At 41.1% G+C, this 19,551-nt stretch overlaps 1 protein-coding gene across 3 annotated transcripts in view; it reads left to right on the forward strand.

Moving 5' to 3' along the window:
- The window catches only part of thsd7ba (thrombospondin, type I, domain containing 7Ba), a 919,481-nt gene that overhangs the window by 848,089 nt on the left and 51,841 nt on the right, over positions 1 to 19,551 (forward strand). For all 3 annotated transcript variants that reach the window (XM_087989223.1, XM_087989224.1, XM_087989222.1), the window contains one exon: positions 1,617 to 1,790. In XM_087989223.1, the coding sequence (XP_087845349.1) occupies positions 1,617 to 1,790 (174 nt within the window). The remainder of the gene's footprint in view (positions 1 to 1,616; positions 1,791 to 19,551) is intronic.

Below are 19,551 nucleotides of genomic sequence, written 5' to 3' on the forward strand. Positions count from 1 at the left end.
AACAACATTGCTCCACTTTAGAGATGATTCTGTGATTGGGCTTATATTTGCTGCTGTTATGGCCAGAGTCTGGATGAGGTTCCTCAAGTTATTAGGGGTTCCGTTGGGATACCCTAATGTGTCAAGCTCTGTGTAGATAAGAACTGTCTATCCTTCTTTCTTCTTCAGCTGCTTTGGTTGTTTACAGCAAGATTATAAAGCACTTCTTCCTTGTGGACACCTACCTCCCAGATCAAATGAATTAAAAGAGTTTTAGTGTTGCATAGAGTCATACTGAACAGAAACAGGCCCTTTAGCCCACCATGTCTATGCCAACTAACAAACTCCAAACTACACTAATCCCATTTACCTGCACTTAGTCCATTGCCTAGTATACCCTGACATTTTAAGTACTTATCCAAATGTGTTTTAAAATGTTGTGGGAACCTCCATCATGTTCTCAGTTAGCATGTTCCATATATCTACTCTCTGGATGAAAAATAAATTCTCAGATCTCCTCTAAACTACTTGGTCCTCACTTTAAACTTATGCCCTTTGGTCTTAGGCACATCTGCCATGAGGACGGCATTCTCCAATCTACTCTGTCCATGCCTCTTGTAATTTTGTCAATCAGGTCCTTTCTCAGCCTCCTCTGCTCTCAGGAAAATAAACCCATTCTATCCAGTCTCTCATTATAACTGAGACTTTTCAACCCAGGCAACATACTGGGAAATTGTTTTAAAGAAATCAATTTAACCAGAGTTTCTTGTAATAACAAGCTAGTAACTTTATCAGTTCCTCAATGCAAGTAGAAATAATTATACGACAAATGCACACAGATGAGAAAAGTGAAATGGGTCCAAAACTGATAGAAGTTAGCTATACAAGTCAAACATAATGGGTAATTTCTGATAGTGGATCATCAGATAGCTAAACTGTGAATTTCAGGACTATTGGCATAGCTTTTGTTCATTTCCTTTTAACAGTGGCTGACAGGTGGCACTCAGAGTGAGAATCCTTGTTTTGTCCTGTTAAAGGAAAACTGACTAATTGACTCTAGTATACACTACTTTACCCATATTGTAGGGTATTTAGTGAGCTCTTTGTCTGTTACCTTTGCAGCATGCTAGTGCTTGAATCCAGGCTATTAACATGAGCTCCGCAGCTCACAAGCATATTGCCTTCCACTAGCACACACTTGTCCTTGTGTATTCCTAAAAGGAAAAGGTACAAAACATATGTCTAATTGAGACTATTGTCTTTTATCCCATTATGTTCACAGTCAGAAATAACTCCCAGGAGATAACTGTTTGTGGTACATTTCTTCCCTTTTCAATCCATCCTGTCAAAGTTCCTTGACATCCCATTAGGTGTGAAATTCTTGGATCTTGATCTCCAGTAAGCCACTGAAAGTACATCCACAGTCATTTTGAGGCTGTATGTCTTTTTTTTAAACTTGTTATTAAATGATCAATATGTCTATAAGTGATCTGAAGTTATGATCCATCATCATGACACTATATGCTGCAAGTTAATATTGCTACAAGTTTAGAAATGGCTCATTCAGTGCATGCACGATCATTATTTTGTTTAGATGTGAGCATTGTTGTCATGAAATATTTCAATTGTAATACCAGGTGACTGTCACCTAACTGAGTGGTCTACATGGAGTTCATGCCAGCTGATTTGCCTGGATGGAAAGAGATTTGAAACAATTGGTCGTCAAACCCGTTCCAGAGCTGTTATTGTTCAGGCGTTGGAAAACCAGGCTAACTGCCCTGCACAAATGTGGGAGGAGCGGCAATGCACAGGTGAGAACAAACCAAGAAGGTTGTTGCAAAATTTGCCTAAAAAATGTAATTGTCAAATTTATCGTCAATAATTTGTAAAATAATTAACAATCAATTCAGCTTATTTAACATTGTTTGGTCAATGTAATAACACACAACTGGATTAAGAGGGTGTGAATCATGAAAGTCAAGATACATGAGCCCTGACAAATAGCTGTTTACACCATTCAAACTGCTTTAATTGACCAACTATAATTTGGAATTGGTTACAAAGATTATAAAAAAGCTTAATGCCTAATTTCTAGAATCTCTAACACTTTAGACATTAAGAATATATGAACTTAGCCTAAGATATTTACTTTTTTTTCCTTCCATCCCACAATCAATAAAATTTCAAAATTAGGCGAGGGATTTCTAGGAAGGAGTTGTTTATTTCTTACACTCACTCCATAATCATTTTGAGTCTTTTCTTGCTTGAGGCTACTGTGGGAAATCAGCCAATTTCTTGTCAAGGTTTCCTTGTTTTGCCAGATGGCAATTAATTTAATGAAAAATTGTTCTATCTTTTATGTTGCTTGTTTTATTTTCCTGTTTTTGACTACTTAATGTAACATTTTTAATTTAGAGCAATATTTGTGAGGTTCCACATTCAGCAGAGATTATGACAGTTATCTATATCAGAATTATGGGTGTGGTAAGAGCAGAACCAAAAAAGAAACATATTAGCTAGTGTAGCCATGCTATTTTTATGTATAGAATATGGTAAATCATTGATGATTAATATTTGTTCTGAAGCCATGCTTTATTTTGAAAAAATGACTTGATGAATTTATTACATGGATTTTAAAAAAAACTGAAGCCACTCTTGAAATCACTGTCGCAAAGATAGATGAACATTTGCACCACCTTACCTCCTACATTCCAAAAGCTGTGAAATGGAGTCAAACTTCTACAAATACCAGCCAAGAGATATTATCTCGAAAGAGGGTGAATGGAGCACTTCTCCTACTCTATTAGCAAAGTACTCTGATAATCATTTGGTTACTCAACTTAGTCAGGACAAACTATTAGAATTAACCACTTGGTCAAATGGAGTCCAGCTGTGAAAAGAATGTGCTTGGGCATAATCTAAACATGAAAGGCAAGCAATTGGAATCCATTAATCATGACCAGATAGGATTGATGGACAGTTGGAGAGGGTCATGGGACAGTGTAACCTTTGTGTGTTAAAATACTCATTCTCTCTGTAGACAAGTGCACAAGGAAATTAAAACCTGATGAAGCAAAATTCTGAGTAGGCTGTGAAAGCTTCGATTCTGGATCAATGATGCTGGAAGAGCACAGCAGTTCAGGCAGCATCCGAGGAGCTTTAGCAGTTTCAGGCAAAAGCCCTTCACCAGGAATAAAGGCAGAGAGCTTGAAGCGTGGAGAGATAAGCTAGGGAAGGGTGGGGGTGGGGAGACAGTAGCATAGAGTACAATGGGTGAGTGGGGGAGGAGATGAAGGTGATAGGTCAGGGAGGAGAGGGTGGAGTGGATAGGTGGAAAAGGAGCTAGGCAGGTCGGACAAGTCCGGACAAGTCAAGGGGACTGGAAGTTTGAAACTAGGATGAGGTGGGGGAAGGGGAAATGAGGAAGCTGTTGAAGTCCACATTGATGTTCCGAGGCAGAAGATGAGGCATTCTTCCTCCAGGCGTCTGGTGGTGAGGGAGCGACGGTGAAGGAGGCCCAGGACCTCCATGTCCTCAGCAGAGTGGGAGGGGGAGTTGAAATGTTGGGCCACGGGGCGGTTTGGTTGATTGGTGCGGGTGTCTCGGAGATGTTCCCTAAAGGGCTCTGCTAGGAGGCGCCCAGTCTCCCCAATGTAGAGGAGACCGCATCGGGAGGGAGGATGTGTGGGCACAGGTTTTACAGTTCCTGCGGTGGCAGGGGAAAGTGCCAGAATGGGAGGGTGGGTCGTAGGGGGGCGTGGACCTGACCAGGTAGTCACGGAGGGAATGGTCTTTGCAGAAGGCGGAAAGGGGTGGGGAGGGAAATATATCCCTGGTGGTAGGGTCTGTCTGGAGGTGGCGAAAACGTCGGCGGATGATTTGGTTTATGCAGAGGTTTGTAGGGTGGAAGGTGAGCACCAGGGGCGTTCTGTCCTTGTTACGGTTGGAGGGGTGGGGTCTGAGGGCAGAGGTGCGGGACGTGGACGAGATGCGTTGGAGGGCATCTTTAACCACGTGGGAAGGGAAATTGCGGTCTCTAAAGAAGGAGGCCATCTGGTGTGTTCTGTGGTGGAACTGGTCCTCCTGGGAGCAGATACGATGGAGGTGGAGGAATTAGGAATACGGGATGGCATTTTTGCAAGAGATAGGGTGGGAAGAGGTGTAATCCAGGTAGCTGTGGGTGTCGGTGGGTTTGTAAAAAATGTCAGTGTCAAGTCGGTCGTCACTAATGGAGATGGAGAGGTCCAGGAAGGGGAGGGAGGTGTCAGAGATGGTGCAGGTAAATTTAAGATCAGGGTGGAATGTGTTGGTGAAGTTGATGAATTGCTCAACCTCCTCACGGGAGCATGAGGTGGCGCCAATGCAGTCATCAATGTAGCGGAGGAAGAGGTGGGGAGTGGTGCCGGTGTAATTACGGAAGATCAACTGTTTTACGTAGCCAACAAAGAGACAGGCATAGATGGGGCCCATACTTGTGTCCATGGCTACCCCTTTGGTCTGGAGGAAGTGGGAGGATTCAAAGGAGAAATTGTTAAGGGTGAGGATCAGTTTGGCCAAATGAATGAGAGTATCGGTGGAAGGATGCTGTTGGGGACGTCTGGAGAGGAAAAAACTGAGGGCTTGGAGGCCCTGGTCATGGTGGATGGAGGTGTAGAGGGATTGGATATCCATGGTGAAGATGAGGCGTTGGGGCCGGGGAAACGGAAGTCTTGGAGGAGGTGGAGGGCGTGGGTGGTGTCTCGAACGTATGTGGGGAGTTCCTGGACTAGGGGGGATAGGACAGTGTTGAGGTAGGTAGAGATGAGTTCAGTGGGGCAGGAGCATGCTGAGACAATGGGTCGGCCAGGGTGATCAGGCTTGTGGATCTTGGGAAGGAGGTAGAACCGGGCAGTGCGGGGTTCCCGGACTATGAGGTTGGAAGCTGTGGGTGGGATATCTCCTGAGGTGATGAGGTTCTGTATGGTCTGGGAGATGATGGTTTGGTGATGGGGGGGTGGGGTCATGGTCGAGTGGGCAGTAGGAAGAGGTGTCCTCGAGTTGGCGTTTGGCTTCAGCGGTGTAGACTACCACTGCGCCCCCTTTATCCGCTGGCTTGATGGTGAGGTTGGGATTGGAACAGAGGGATTGGAAAGCTTAGAGTCAGTCTGTTGTGTGGCTATCCATATGTCTCAGGAAAGATATAAAAAAAACATAGAAACATAGAAAAAATAAGCAGGAGGAGGCCTTTCGGCCCTTTGAGTCTGCTCCACTATTCGTCAAGATCGTGGCTGATCATCCAACTCAGTAGACTAATTCTACTTTATCTCCATAACCTTTGGTCCCATTCACCCCAAGTGCTATATCTAGCTGCCTATTAAATACATTCAATGTTTTGGCACCAACTACTTACCTGTGGTAATAAATTCCATAACCTCACCATTCTTTGGATGAAGAAATGTTTCCTTATCTCCGTCCTAATTGGTTTACCCCAAATCCTCAAGTTGTGACTCCTGGTTCTGGACACACCCACCATTGGGAACATCTATGCTGTCCAGTCCTGTCAGAATTTTATAAGTTTCTATGCGATCCCTCCTCATTTGTCTGAATTCCAGCAAAAAACAATCTTAACCTAGTCAATCTCTCTTCATACGTTAGTCCTGACATCCCTGGAATCTGCCTGGTAAACCTTTGCTGTACTCCCTTGAGAACAAGAGCATCCTTCCTCAGAAAAGGAGACCAGAATTGCACACAATATTCTGTATAACTGCGACAATACATCCCTGCTCCTGTAAAATTAACCTGGCAATTGCTGCCTCCAAAAGAAAAAAAACTGACCATCAACATCACCAATGTCCTGAAGCTAGATGCCAAATTCCTCTTTAATTATACCCCACTACATTGTCTTTAATTGAAATTGCTTAAGTTATCCTCAGATCCTGTAACTTATTTGGGTGTGTGCATGGAATTTGGAATGTATTTATTATCTTGGGTCAGATAAAGTACAATAAATGTGATTCTCTTTTCTTTAAAAACAAAAACCTGCCTAATGTGATAATATCAGAATTATGGGTATGGTAAGAGCAGAACGAGACTAGAATTAGAATTTCTACAGTGTGGAATCAGGCTCTTCCGCCCAACAAGTCCACACCGACCCTCTGAAGAGTAACCCACCGAGATCCATTCCCCTACATTTGCTCCTGACCAATGCACCTAGCCTACACATCCCTACACACTATGGACAAATGAGCATGGCCAATTCACCTAACCTGCACATCTTTGGACTGTGAGAGGAAATCAGAGCACCTGGAGGAAACCCATGCAGACACACGGAGAGTGTGCAAACTCCACACAGTTGCCTAAGGCTGGAATCAAACCCAGGTCTCTGGCGCTGTGAGGCGCTGGTGCTAACTACTGTGCCACTGTGACTAGCTTGAGTAACCATGCTATTTTTATGCGTAGAGTGTAGTGAATCATTGAAAATCGATATCCACTATGAAGCCATGCTTTAAAAAAACGATTTTCTGAATTCATTGCCAGGAAACCATCTTTTGTGTATCTTTTGCAGTTAGATAACACAAACATGCAAACTAATGAATTAAAAACATAAGCAATTAGGAGCATTCACCAAGTAGCTTGCTTGAGTGCTCCACCATTCAAAAAGATCCATAGCTGAAACATTTTTGGTTCCACATTCCCACTTCTCTTTCATAACTTTTGATTCTTTTGCATAACAAGAATCTACTTATCTCAACTTTGAAAATATTCAATTAATCAGCCTCCATGCTTTCTGAGACAGTTACAAATTTGTCAATTAAGAGAGAAAAAACCTCATCCCTGTCCTGAAAGGATAACCCTAATTTTTAAACAGTGGTACCTAGTTTTTGACTTGCTCACAGAGGAACGTTCTTTCCACATCTACCTTATCAAGATTGTTCAGAATCTTATCCATTTCAATCAAGTAAACCTTTACTCTTCTATACTCAACTATAAACAAACCCAATATGTCCAACCTTTCCTCATAAGATAACCCACTCATTCCAGGTGTCAACCTAATAAACTTTCAGGGAACTGCCTCCAACTCATTTATACCTTTCCTTAAATAAGCAGACCAAACATATGCACACTATCCATGTTGTTTTGTTACTAATGTCCTATTCAACTGAAACTTAACATCCTTAATTTCATGTTCAAGTCCTATTGCAATAAAGGATAGTATTATACTAGCCTGCTTGTGGTACCTGCATACCAAGTTTTTTTGTGACTGATGCACAAGCACACCCAGATCCCTCTGCATCTCAGAGCTCTGCATTCATTTTCCATTTAAATAATACTTTTTTTCATCCTTCTTGCCAAAGTGAAAAGTATTATATTTTACCACTTATACTCCATCTGCTTTTCACTGAACCTACCTATACCCACCTGGATCCTCCTTATGTCCTCTTTATCACATACTTTCTGACCTATCTTTGTGCCATCTGCAAATATAGCTGCCATGCATTTGTTCATAAGAACTAGGAGCAGTAGTAGGTAATTCAGCCCCTTGAACCAGCTCTACTATTTTATATAATCATGACTGATCTCATCTCAGCTTCAACTGCAACTTCCTGCCTGCTGACCATAACCCTTCAACCCACTATTAATTAAAAATCTGTCTGTCGCCTCCTTAAATTTATTCAGTGTCCTAATGTCCACCGCCCTGTAGATAGTAAATTGAGAGGTCATTCCTACTCATCTCTGTTTTAGATCTGTTACACTTCGTCTAAAACTATGACTTCTCATTCTTGATTACCCGAGAGGGGGAACATTCACTTTACATCAACTTTTTAAAATCCTGTTTAACATCTCAGTTAGACCTTCTCTCATCCTTCTAAGCTCTAACAAGTATAGGCCTAAATTGTTCAATCTCTCTCATAGGACAAGTCTTTCTTCGCTGGAATTAACCCAGTGAACCTTGTTTGAACTGCCTTTGATTCAATTACATCCTTCATTAAATAAGGGGACAAAATCTGTCAGCAGGACTCTAGATGCACTCTCATCAATGCCTTGTACAGTTGCACAAACTCATCCCTACTTTTATACTCCATTCTTTTAGCAAAAATGCCAAAATTCCATTTGCCCTCCTTATTACCTGCTGTACCTGCACAGAAGCTCTATGTCATTGATATAAATAGTAAGAAGCTGAACTCCGCAATATAGTGCCCAGTGGAATTCCACACATCACATTCTACCAATGAAAGAAAACATACTCTTTGATATTTTTGCCAGCCACCGAAGCTTCTGTCCATGCTTATGGTTACCCCAATACCATGAGCTCTTAATTTGTGCAGTAGTCTTCTATGTGGCAACTTATTTAATGCGTCTGGAAACACAAGTACAATATGTCTACAGGTTCGCTTTTATCCACAGCATAGGTTACTCCTTCAAAGAACTTGAATACATTGCTTTAAAATGATTTAAATTCACAAAACCATGTTATCCCTTCCCAATTACCTCAGGTTTTTTTCTGGGAACCCAGCTGTATCCTCTTTAATAATCAATTCTGAAACCTACCCCCATGACCGACATCCAGCTAACTAGCCTATCATCTCCTGCTTTATGCCTCCCTTGTTACTTGAATAAAGAAGTTACACTTGCTACAAAAACAGAAAGTGCTAGAGAAATTCTGCAGGTCCAGCAGTCCCTGTAGAGAGACAAAACAGGATTAAGGTTTTGAGTTCAGTGATCTTTCATCAAATCAGATGCTGCCAGATCTGCTGAGTTTCTCCAGCACTTTCTGATTTTTGCTTCAGATTCAGCATCTGCAGTTCTTTGTTTGTAGTTATATTTGCTACTTGACGGTCTGATGAAATCTTTTCTGAGTTGAATTAATTTTGGAAAATTAACACTAATGCCTCATTAGGCACTACTTTTAAGGCCATGTGACGATATCTGTTGGAACCAGAGGATTTGTCCGCCTCAAACTCCATCAGTTCATTCAGTAACATTTCCCTAGTCTTTGTAATTTTACCAAATTTCTCTCGATCTTTCACCTCCTGATTTACAGATGTTTCAATTTTTTGCATTGTATTTAGTGAAGATAGATCCTGAAATTTGTTGATTTCATGTGCCATTTCCTTATTATCTATTACTAACGTTCAGTTTTCACTCTCAGGGACTCACCCACTTCACTTACATTTTTGCTTCTTAAATGCTTGTAGAAACGTTTACTATTTAGTTTCTATTTATATCAAGCTCTCTTCATAATCTAATTTCTTGCTCTTGATGAATCATACAGCCATTCTCTGACATTCTTTATATTCAGTCTAATCACCTGACCTGTCATTCAGTTTTGCATAATCACATACGTTGTCCTTTAGCTTAAAGCTTTCCTTAACTTCTTAGTTAACCATAGATAGTGAATGCTCCTTGAGGATTTTTCTTTGTCGCATGAATATACTTATTCTCAGTATTCTCAAGTATCCTCTTAAAGATCTCTTTTGATCTATCCTCTAGTGTAAGATTCCAGTTCATTTGAGCTTGCATAGTTTTCAAGCCCATGTGGTTGCCCTTATTTAAGTTTAATATACCCTCTCAGACCCACTCATTTCTTTTGAAACTGAATATAATATTTAATAACCTGTGGTCTTTGCTACCTAATGGTGCCTATACTCTGAGATTGTTAATTATGTCTGTCATATTACATATTACTAGGTCTACCATAACCTGCTGTCTGGTTGGCTCAAAAGTATCCTGTTCTAAGAAATTTTTCAAAAGCATTCTACGAACTCCTTAACCAGGCTACTATTGCCATTTGGATTGTTCCAGTTTATATTAAAATCACTTTTGCAGGTCATTTATCAGAAGCACCCAATATTTCTATTTGTATACTTTGTTCTATATTATAGATACTGTTTGTGTACAGCAATCCTTATGTGACTCTTTCTACAGTATTCCTGATACTATAGTCGATACTACACCCTGATCTTTCGAATCAAGGTCATCACTTACTACTGCACCAAAGCTATCCTTGATAAGTTGTGTTAGCCCTCCAGTTTTCCTACTTTCCTATATTTTCGAATGTAACATGTCCCTCAATATTCAGGACACAATCCTTGTCAATGTGCAGCCAGCTTTCCCTAATATTTATTTTCTTCAAAGTGTGCAATCAATTTGTTTACTTATTATGAATGATGCACATTCTGATATCAGAATCTTTCAATTTTTTTTATCTTTGTAAGTCTTGTCTTGGTGTATTCTTGGGTATATTCTCTTTGTCTCTTCCTGCCATTTTATGACCATCAGTTTCAAACTTTCTGTTTTGCTCTCCTGCAGAGGATACTGACTGTATCCTCTGATTTGATATGTGTACTCAAAGCTTCATCTTTTAGTGAGACATAGCCTGATGGTTTGAGGATTTTGGAGCTAGTATGGGAATTCAGTGCAGGAGGAAGAGCTGCTTTTTACTTGTTTTTTTTGATGCAAAGTTTGGAAAACCTTTTTACAGGATCAGTTGAAACCCTGGATCAGGGGCCAGAACAAAAGAAAGAGTGACATTTTAGGAAAACCATAAAATCATTGGTTGATAATAATTACTAATTTGACTATTATATGTTACTTTCAGGTCAAAGCTAAATAGGGAAAATATTTACAGGTTAAAAATCAAACGACCACAGTGAAATTTTCAAAACTCAGGTTAAAAACTAAGTAACTAAAATAGTGATGCAGGGCCAGGCGATGTGTTCTAACAACATTATGTGGGAGCAGGTGGACCTCATTGTTGTTCATCGTGACCACGTCTGTAACAATTGTTAATTGCTTGAGGAAATCTGGCTCAGAGTTGATGAGTTGCAGTCTAAACTTCAAACACTGACGTAGCAGAGAGCAGGGAGAGTTTCCTGGACACGATCACCCAGAAGGCAGTCACACTCCTTAGACCAACTACCTCAAATTCGGTCAGTGGTCAGGGACAGCATGTATGCCTATGAACAAGGCAGCCAGTGGGATTCAGGAGGTAGTGCTGAAGGAGCATCAGTCCTTAGGCTTGTCAAACAGGTTTGAGATTCTTTCTCCCTGTGTGAATGACAGCGATGCCTGTAGACAGGATGAGCTAACTAGGGTAACAGGGAGCCATTCAAAAGAGAGGTGTAAAGAGAAATCTACTTGTAATTGGGAGCAGTTTAATCAGGAGAATAGGCACTGTTCCCTGCGCCGAGATTAAGATTCCTGATGGATGTATTTCCTGATTGGTGCCTGGGTTGAGGATATCTCATTCAAGGTTGCAGAAGAACTTGGAATGGAAGAGGAAAGATCCATTTGGCATGATCCACGTGGGTGCCAATGATATAGGTAGAAAGTGGAAAGAAGTTCTGCTGATGGAACACGAGCAGCTAGAGGTTAAATTAAAAAGCAGAACCAAAAAAGTAATAATCACTTGATTACCACTTGAGCCATGAACTAATCAGCACAGGGCAACCTTTCAGCGAGGACATTGGAGCAGCAATGGCAGGAGTTTCTGGGGTAATTTAGGAGCCACAGCAGAAGTTCATTCCAAAGAAGAATTATCTCAAAATAAGTGGTGGAGGCTGGTACAATTGCAGCATTTAAGAGGCATTTGAATGGGTATATGAATAGGAAGGGTTTGGAGGATATGGGCCAGGTGCTGGCAGGTGGGACTAAATTGGGTTGGGATATCTGGTTGGCATGGATGGGTTGGACCGAATGGTCTGTTTCCATGCTGTACATCTCTATGACTCTATGACTCTATAAGAAGAAACATACTAAGGGGAGGACGAGGCAACCATGGCTGATAAGGGAAGGCAGGGACAGCATAAAATTAAAAGAAAAAGCAGACAATGTAGTGAAGGTTAGTTGGAGCCAGTGGATTGGGAAGCCTTTAAAAATCAGCAGCAGATAACTAAAAAAAAAAGCCATGGGGGAATAGGTGAAAAGTAAGCTAGTTAGTAATACAGAAGAAGATTGTAAGAGTTTTTTTAGTCATATAAAAGGTTAGAGAAAGGCAAAAGTGGACATTGGACCATGGAAAAATGAGGCTGGGCAAATAGGAAAAACGAAATGGCAGAGTAACTGAATATGCATTTTGCTTCGGTTTTCACAGTGGAACTTCAAGACAGTCAGGGGGCAGGTGTGAGTGTAATGCCATAACTAAGGAGAAGATGTTGGGGAAGCTGAAAGTTCGAAAGGGGGATAAATCCCTGAGTACTGGAAATTGGCTGATGTAACACTCCCGTTTAAGGATGGAGGGAGGCAGAAGACAGGAAAGCATATGCTGGTTGCCTGACCTCATTTGTTGCTAAGATTTTAGAGTCCATTATTAAGGGTGAGATTGCAGAATATGTGGAAGTACATGGTAAAATAGGGCTGAGTCAGCTTCACCAAGTGAGGTCATGTCTGACAAATCTGATAGAATGCTTTAGATTAGATTAGATTAGATTACTTACAGTGTGGAAACAGGCCCTTCAGCCCAACCATCCATACCGCCCCGCCGAAGTGCAACCCACCCATACCCCTACATTTACCCCTTACCTAACACTACGGGCAATTTAGCATGGCCAATTCACCTGATCTGCACATCTTTGGACTGTGGGAGGAAAAAGGAGCACCTGGAGGAAACCCACACAGACACGGAGAGAACGTGCAAACTCCACACAGTTAGTCGCCTGAGGTGGGAATTGAACCCGGGTCTCTGGCGCTGTGAGGCAGCAGTGCTAACTTTGAGGAGGTAATCAGCAAGTTAGACAAAGGAGAGCCAGTGGACATGATCTATTTGGATTTCCAAAAGCCTTTGATAAGATATCACACAGGAGGCTGCTAAATAAAATAAGAACCCATGGAGTTAGGAGCTCGGCACTGGCATCAATAAAGGATTGGCTGACTGGCAGAAGGCTGAAAGTGAGAGTTAAGGGGTTTTCTTTAGCATGGCAGCTGGCAACATATGGAGTTTGGCAGGGGTCAGTGCTGGGACCACAACTAATCATGTTATACACTAATGATCTGAACAATGAACTGAGGGCATTGTTATTAGATTTGCAGATAATAAAATGATAGGTGGAGGTATGGATAATGCTGAGGAAGCAGACAGACTGCAAAAGGACTTGGACAGGATAGGAAAGTGAGCAAAGAAGTGACAGATGGAGGACAATGTGAGAAAATGTGAGGTTGTGCACTTTGGTAGGAAGAAGAGATATGGACTATTTAATAAACAGGGAAATGTTTCATCAATATGAATCACAAAGGAATGTGGGAGTCCTAGTTTAGGATTGGCTTGAGGTTAACTTGCAGGTTCAGTTGGCAGTTGGAAAGCATTCATTTGGGGAAGGATAGAATACAAGAGCAGTGATGTACAACTAAAAATATATAAGGCTTTGGTCAACCATATTTGTGACACCATGAGCAGTTTTGGATCCTGTATTGAAAAAAAGATGTACAGGTATTGGAGGGATCCAGAGAAGTTTTACAAGAATGACTCTGAGGATGAATCATTTGTCATATAAGGAGCAGTTGAGGATGCTGGGTCTGTACTCGATAGAGTTTAGAAGGATAGGGAGTGGTGGGGTGATGATCGTATTGAAACATACAGAATACGAGAGGCCTGAATAGAGACGATGTGGTGAAGATGTTTCCACTATTAAGAGAGACAAAGACCTGAGGGCACAGCCTGCGAGTGAAAGGATGTCCCTTTACAACTGAGATGGGGAGGAATTTCTTCAGCCAGAGGGTGATGAATCAATGGAACTCATTGCTGAAGTCAAGTCATTGAGTGCATTAAAGACAGACATAGATAGGTTCTTGATTGGTAAGAGGATCAAGGGTTATGGGGAGAAGGCAGGAGAAAAGGGTTGAGGAACATATCGGCCATAGTGGAATTAACTCGATGAGTGGAATGGCCTAATTCTGATCCTATATCTTAAGATTATGATCTTAATCTCCCCTCTGTTACTTAGCTTAACAACTTAGCATTCATTGAAATAGAATGTACCTTCTGCAAGCTGTTGCACTAAAATAGCAGTGGGAAAGGAGAGCACCAGCCTACTGCTTCTCACCTTATCAGAATCCACTGTTCTGTAAGTGGTTCATAGGCAGTACATGAGGAGTGAAAAATATTCATACATTTGCAGATCTTTGTGTGAATTGTTGCACTAACTTGCCAAGACATCTGAAAAGGCAACAACCCAGTTTTATATAAAAGATGGTGAGTGTTTTATTAATCCTCGAGATTTCGCAACAAAAAATGATACAACTTCAGCACGCAATCATTTGCCCACAAGGGAGACCAGAGGACACTATGCAACATTCTATGCATTTGCTTGAGCCTGTATTCACATTGTTTCTCAAAGAAATGCTCTGTGCTGCACCATAATAAAAACATAGGGAAAATGCTAACCAAGTATTATATGAAGAGTTGGGAAATTCCATTCAGACATCAGGTGCTTTCCAGCTTTGACTGTTAAATTAATGCAATTCACAGTTTCGAAGAGACAAATGCTTTTCTTTCATGTTCATCGTGTTACCTTCTTTCTTTCTTCAACATTGTGATGATGCAGGTAGTGAATGTAATTTCAAACAGGTCTTTAAAAACTTGATTTTGAAGCTATCACAAATGGGCACTGTATCACATTAGATCTTCTGCTGCAAAGTGAGTGTGCCAATATGGATACTAGATGCCCCTTTATTGTTTCAACCTTACTGATGAACTAAGGGTGCAGAAAACCCTATGTGGTTCACTGCAATCTGAAGTGTTGCCACTTGCATTGACTAAAAGGTGTTAAGAAACAACAAAAGTGTTGCTGTTCCATTTTGACAGCTCGTGTCACAAGAAGCATGATACCACAATAAAAATATTCAAAAGCAGAGTGTTCAACAATATGAATTACCGTTAATAGTAAGTCTGTGAAGATAACAAATAATGTCATCTGTGATAAAAGGAAACTGCAGTTGCCCTTTCAAAATATTTCTGGAAAATTCAAGCATGTTGGTTAATACTTTCTCTTTTGAGTGTGATGGCTTCTTCCTGCTCTACCAGATGTACATTTCACCTCACACCAGGCTGTCATCTGTTCCTGCTGTTTCTATACTAATGTGATATCTACAGTCTTATAAGTGTACAAAGTTTATTGAACATAATTGTTTAGTAGATGGTAAGAGAGGACATCTTACTTGAAACCTATAAACTGCTGCTCCAGTTCCATCTGTGATCTGATATCACTATGATTTAACTCATTTTATGCATACTCAGTTGCTGTACTTAAAGTGACAGTATAATTCTCTCAACTTTACAGTTTCCCAACTTCTCCGAGCTCTACTCTTATGCTACTGGCACGTTTTATATTTTTATTGCTCTTCGCTTGATCCTCATTGCCACTGACTCAAATCTCCTTCATTAACTTTGACTGGACTTGGTTCGAGTAAGCATGAATCCACTCTTAGTCGTGCTTGAATTAATCCTGTCACATTCCACAATACTGGTTCTAATATATTTTTTACTAATCATTCACGGAATGACGGCATCACTGGCTAGGTAGCATTTATTGCGCATCCCTAATTGTCCAGCGGGCAATTAAGAGTCAACGACATTGCTGTGAGTCTGAAGTCACATGTTGGCCAGACCAAGTAAGGATGGCAGTTCCTTCCTTGAAGGTCATTAATGAACCAGATGGTTTTTTCCAATAATTGACAATGGATTCATGGTCATCATTAGACATTTTATTCTGGACTTTTAGTGAATTCAAATTCCACCATCTGCTGTGGCAGGATTCAAACCTGAGTCCCCAAAACATTACCTGAGTCTCTGAATTAACAGCAATAATATCACTAGCCATTGGCTTTCCTTTATGTACTGTCACTGATACCTAAACTTTGCCTTTGTGTCCTAACAAAGTCCCTGGATGAACCTTCTCCATTTGGTTGTGAAAAAGCAGGGACTTCCAACAATTGGCAAGGATATTTCACCTCTCCAAAGCTTGAGGGCATCCCTGGAATGTTTCTGTTCTCCTTGGAGCATCCTGTGACAGATGAATACTCAACAGAACAGTTACATCAGGAGTCAGATATGTAAATAACATGTCCAATCCAACAGAACTAGTTTTCAATGATTACAGCCTCGATGTTGGACATGTTGGTTTGGAAGAAGATGTGGCTATTTGATTGCATATCTTACCACTTAATTTGGGAACATACCATATCCTTTGTCTAGGAGACCAATAATTTGTCTCTTCTAGCCTAAATATTGTCAACAATGGCATTTCTACATTCTTCCAAAAATTTACAATTCTTTGAATAAAGAATTTCTTTTGACATCTCAGTTCTACATGATTAAATCTTTATCCTGTATCTGAACTGCCATGTTTTAGATTCCCCAACCAGCAGAAGAAGCATCTTATTATCTATCATTCAAACCACTTCAGAATCTCATTTGTATCAATGAGATCACTTCTCATTTTAAACACAAGAGAATAAAGGTTCACTATACCGAAATTCTCATCCTTGTATAACCCTTTCATTGCAAGTAAATCTTTCCCGAAATTTGAGTCAGAAACTGCACGCTGTATATCTGGTGTATTCTCACTAAGTTTTGGCAAGCCTCTTGATTCCTATATTCCAATACACTTGTAATAAACATGCTTTTTGCCTTCCTAATTGTTTGCTGTGCCTATATACTAACTTTCTGTATGAGTACACCCATGTTACGCTAAACATCAACATGTCAAAGCTTCTTGCTTGCTTATCAGGAAGGATATGAGAAAGGAGAAAGTGAGGACTGCAGATGCTGGAGATCTGAGCTGAAAATGTGTTGCTGGAAAAGCGCAGCAGGTCAGGCAGCATCCAAGGAACAGGAGAATCGACGTTTCGGGCATAAGCCCTTCTTCAGGATATGAGAAAGCCAAATTTCAATCAATCACAACAATACTACAGGGGAAAAGGCAACAATATTGCAGGAAAAACAGCTGCTAAATGGTTGATATTTTGAGTGAAGCACTGCCACAGAGAGAACAACAGGGAATTTTAGGCTACCACTGCTCAGAGGTAGTCAATTTTCTTAAGCGTGTTGTTAGTTCAGCTATTGGTGCATTCAGGATTGTTTAACGTATTGCACTCACACCAAATCACATCTAACTGTAGGTGCTTCACTGATAGCTGACTTGTCGTTCAAACTGCATCCATTTCTCCTGCAGTAGGTTTTTTAAATCACTACCATGGAGAAGAATAAGGGCAGTGGGAAACAAAGGAACACCACCACTTACAAGCCATTCTGAGCTGGAAAATATGTTGTTTTCCTTTACAATGGTTGAGTAAAATTCCTGGAAATCATTCTGTATTGGATATTTGGTGTGCCAAAAAGGCAGCCCATATAGGCAAGTAATTATAACCAGTAAATACTGGCCAAGTCCATGAAGCTTACCTTCCCTGAATGATTTTTTTTAAATGCTGTGCTAACCTAATTATTGCATTCCTCTCTTTGTCCTCATGAGTGCAAAATGAAAAACAAACATCCTTTTTCATCAATATTGAAATTATATAGTGCCGACTGACCACTTAAAAATTGCACATGTTTTGAAGTATATTTTGATTTCCTATTCTTATGGCAAAAGTGAATAACCTCACTCCTCCACATACTATAGTCCATCTGCCAACTTGTTGTCTCCTCATTTATCACTTTACACCCTCTCTGGTTTTTTAAAATAATTTAACTCCAGCTGGTTTTATATCATCAGCAATCTTGAATACACTATTCACCTTCTTGTGAGCCCAGTCATTCCTATAGATAGTAAAAAGCTGAGGCCCCAACACTAATTTGTGCACCAGTAGCCAGAACCTGCCAATTTGAAAATACCCTTATTATCCTTTCTCTTTGCTATTCTCTCCATTGTATAGTAAATCCCCAACTCAATTAGTTTATTAGCTTTTTGTGATCAACTGCTGTTTGAAAATCCAGATATACCACATCCACATCTACAGGTTTTGCTTTCTCTACTCTAGAAGGTAAATCCTCCAAAAACTCTAATACAATTGTCAATCAACATTTGTCTTTCATAAAACCATATTGACTTTACTCATTGTCTACTCATATTATAAGTGTCTCAGTTTATTGTTTAGTCCTTCAGAGGAATAGGGTCCAGCACTTTCCCAATGATTGATGCCTGGCAGTTAGTCATGTATTTGCATTCTCCCTTCTTTCTTGAATAGTGCTGTCACATTTCCTAGCTTCCAAATAGTTTGTGCTATTTGAGAATATAGAAGATCTTGAAAAATTATTATCCTGAGCTTTTAGAGAAAAATAACTAGATTGATACCTGGAATCTGGAGGCATGCCCAATGAGGGAAGTTTGGACAGAGTGGGCTGTGCACTAAATCTGCAATTACTTCCTTCAGAACTCTAGATGGAGTTGTTATCAGGTCCTGGTAAGACTGTAGTTGCTGTGATTCTCCATTACCCTTTTATCACGCAAGATATTAATTTCCTAAATGTCTTTGGTCTTTTTAGCACCTAGCATATCTTTATCTATAGCATAAAACTTGTGTCTTCAACAGTGAAGATGATCCAGCACCTTCCCTAGTCACTGCACAAGGTATAAAACTTTTGCCTGCACCTCCCTGCTCACCTCCATCCAAGGCCCCAAAGGATCATTTCACTTCCAGAGGAGATTTCCTTGTACATCCACCCACCTCATCTACTCCATCCATTTATCTTGGTGTGGTCTCCCCTACATCAGGGAGACAGGACACCAATTCACAGAGTGTTTCAGGGAACATCTCTGGGACACACACACACCAAACAATCCCACCGCCCATGGCCAACCACTTCATGTCTCCATCCCTGTTTTCCACTGGCCTTCTCCACCACCAAATCATATCCACCCGCCAATTGGAAGAAGAATGCCTCATCTTCCGCCTTGAGAGCCTACAACCACACAGCATCAACGCAACTTCACCAGTTTCCAAATCTCCCCTCCCCCCCACCCCATCCAAATCCAACCTCCAACTCAGCACCACCTGCTTGACCTGACTGTCCTACCTGTCGAAGAGTGTGGTGCTGAAAAAACGCAGCTGGTCAGGCAGCATCCGAGGAGCAAGAGAATCGATGTTTTGAGCATAAGCCTTCATCAGGAATGTCCTACCTGTCCATCTTGAACTGTCCTACCTGTCCATCTTACTTCCCACCTATCCACTCCATCCTCCTCCCCGACCTACCTACCACCGTCACTGCCACCTTCATTTACCTATCACATTCCCGGGTACATTCACCCCTCCCCACCCACCCCACGACCTACTCCTCCCCCCCATCCTCCTTGCATTTATCTCTCAGCTCTCTTGGCCCACAAGCCTCATCCCTGATGAAGGACTTATGCTCGAAACATGGACTTTCCTGTCCCTCGGATGCTGCCTGATTGGCTGTGCTTTTCCAGCACCACACTCTTCAACTCTCATCTCTAGCATCGGCAGTCCTCACTTTCCCTCTGTCTTACCTGTCTACCTTCCTATTTATCCACTCCACCCTCCCCACTGACCTAACACAATTACACCCCACCTGCATTCAGCTATTGCCTTCCCACCTACCTTCTACCCATCCCCATCCCACACTCCTACTTATCTCTCTGC

Source organism: Chiloscyllium plagiosum, unplaced genomic scaffold, assembly GCF_037043375.1.
Source record: "Chiloscyllium plagiosum isolate Xiang-an unplaced genomic scaffold, Cpla_swu_hap1 HiC_scaffold_7, whole genome shotgun sequence".
In the NCBI taxonomy this organism is placed as follows: Eukaryota; Metazoa; Chordata; class Chondrichthyes; order Orectolobiformes; family Hemiscylliidae; genus Chiloscyllium; species Chiloscyllium plagiosum.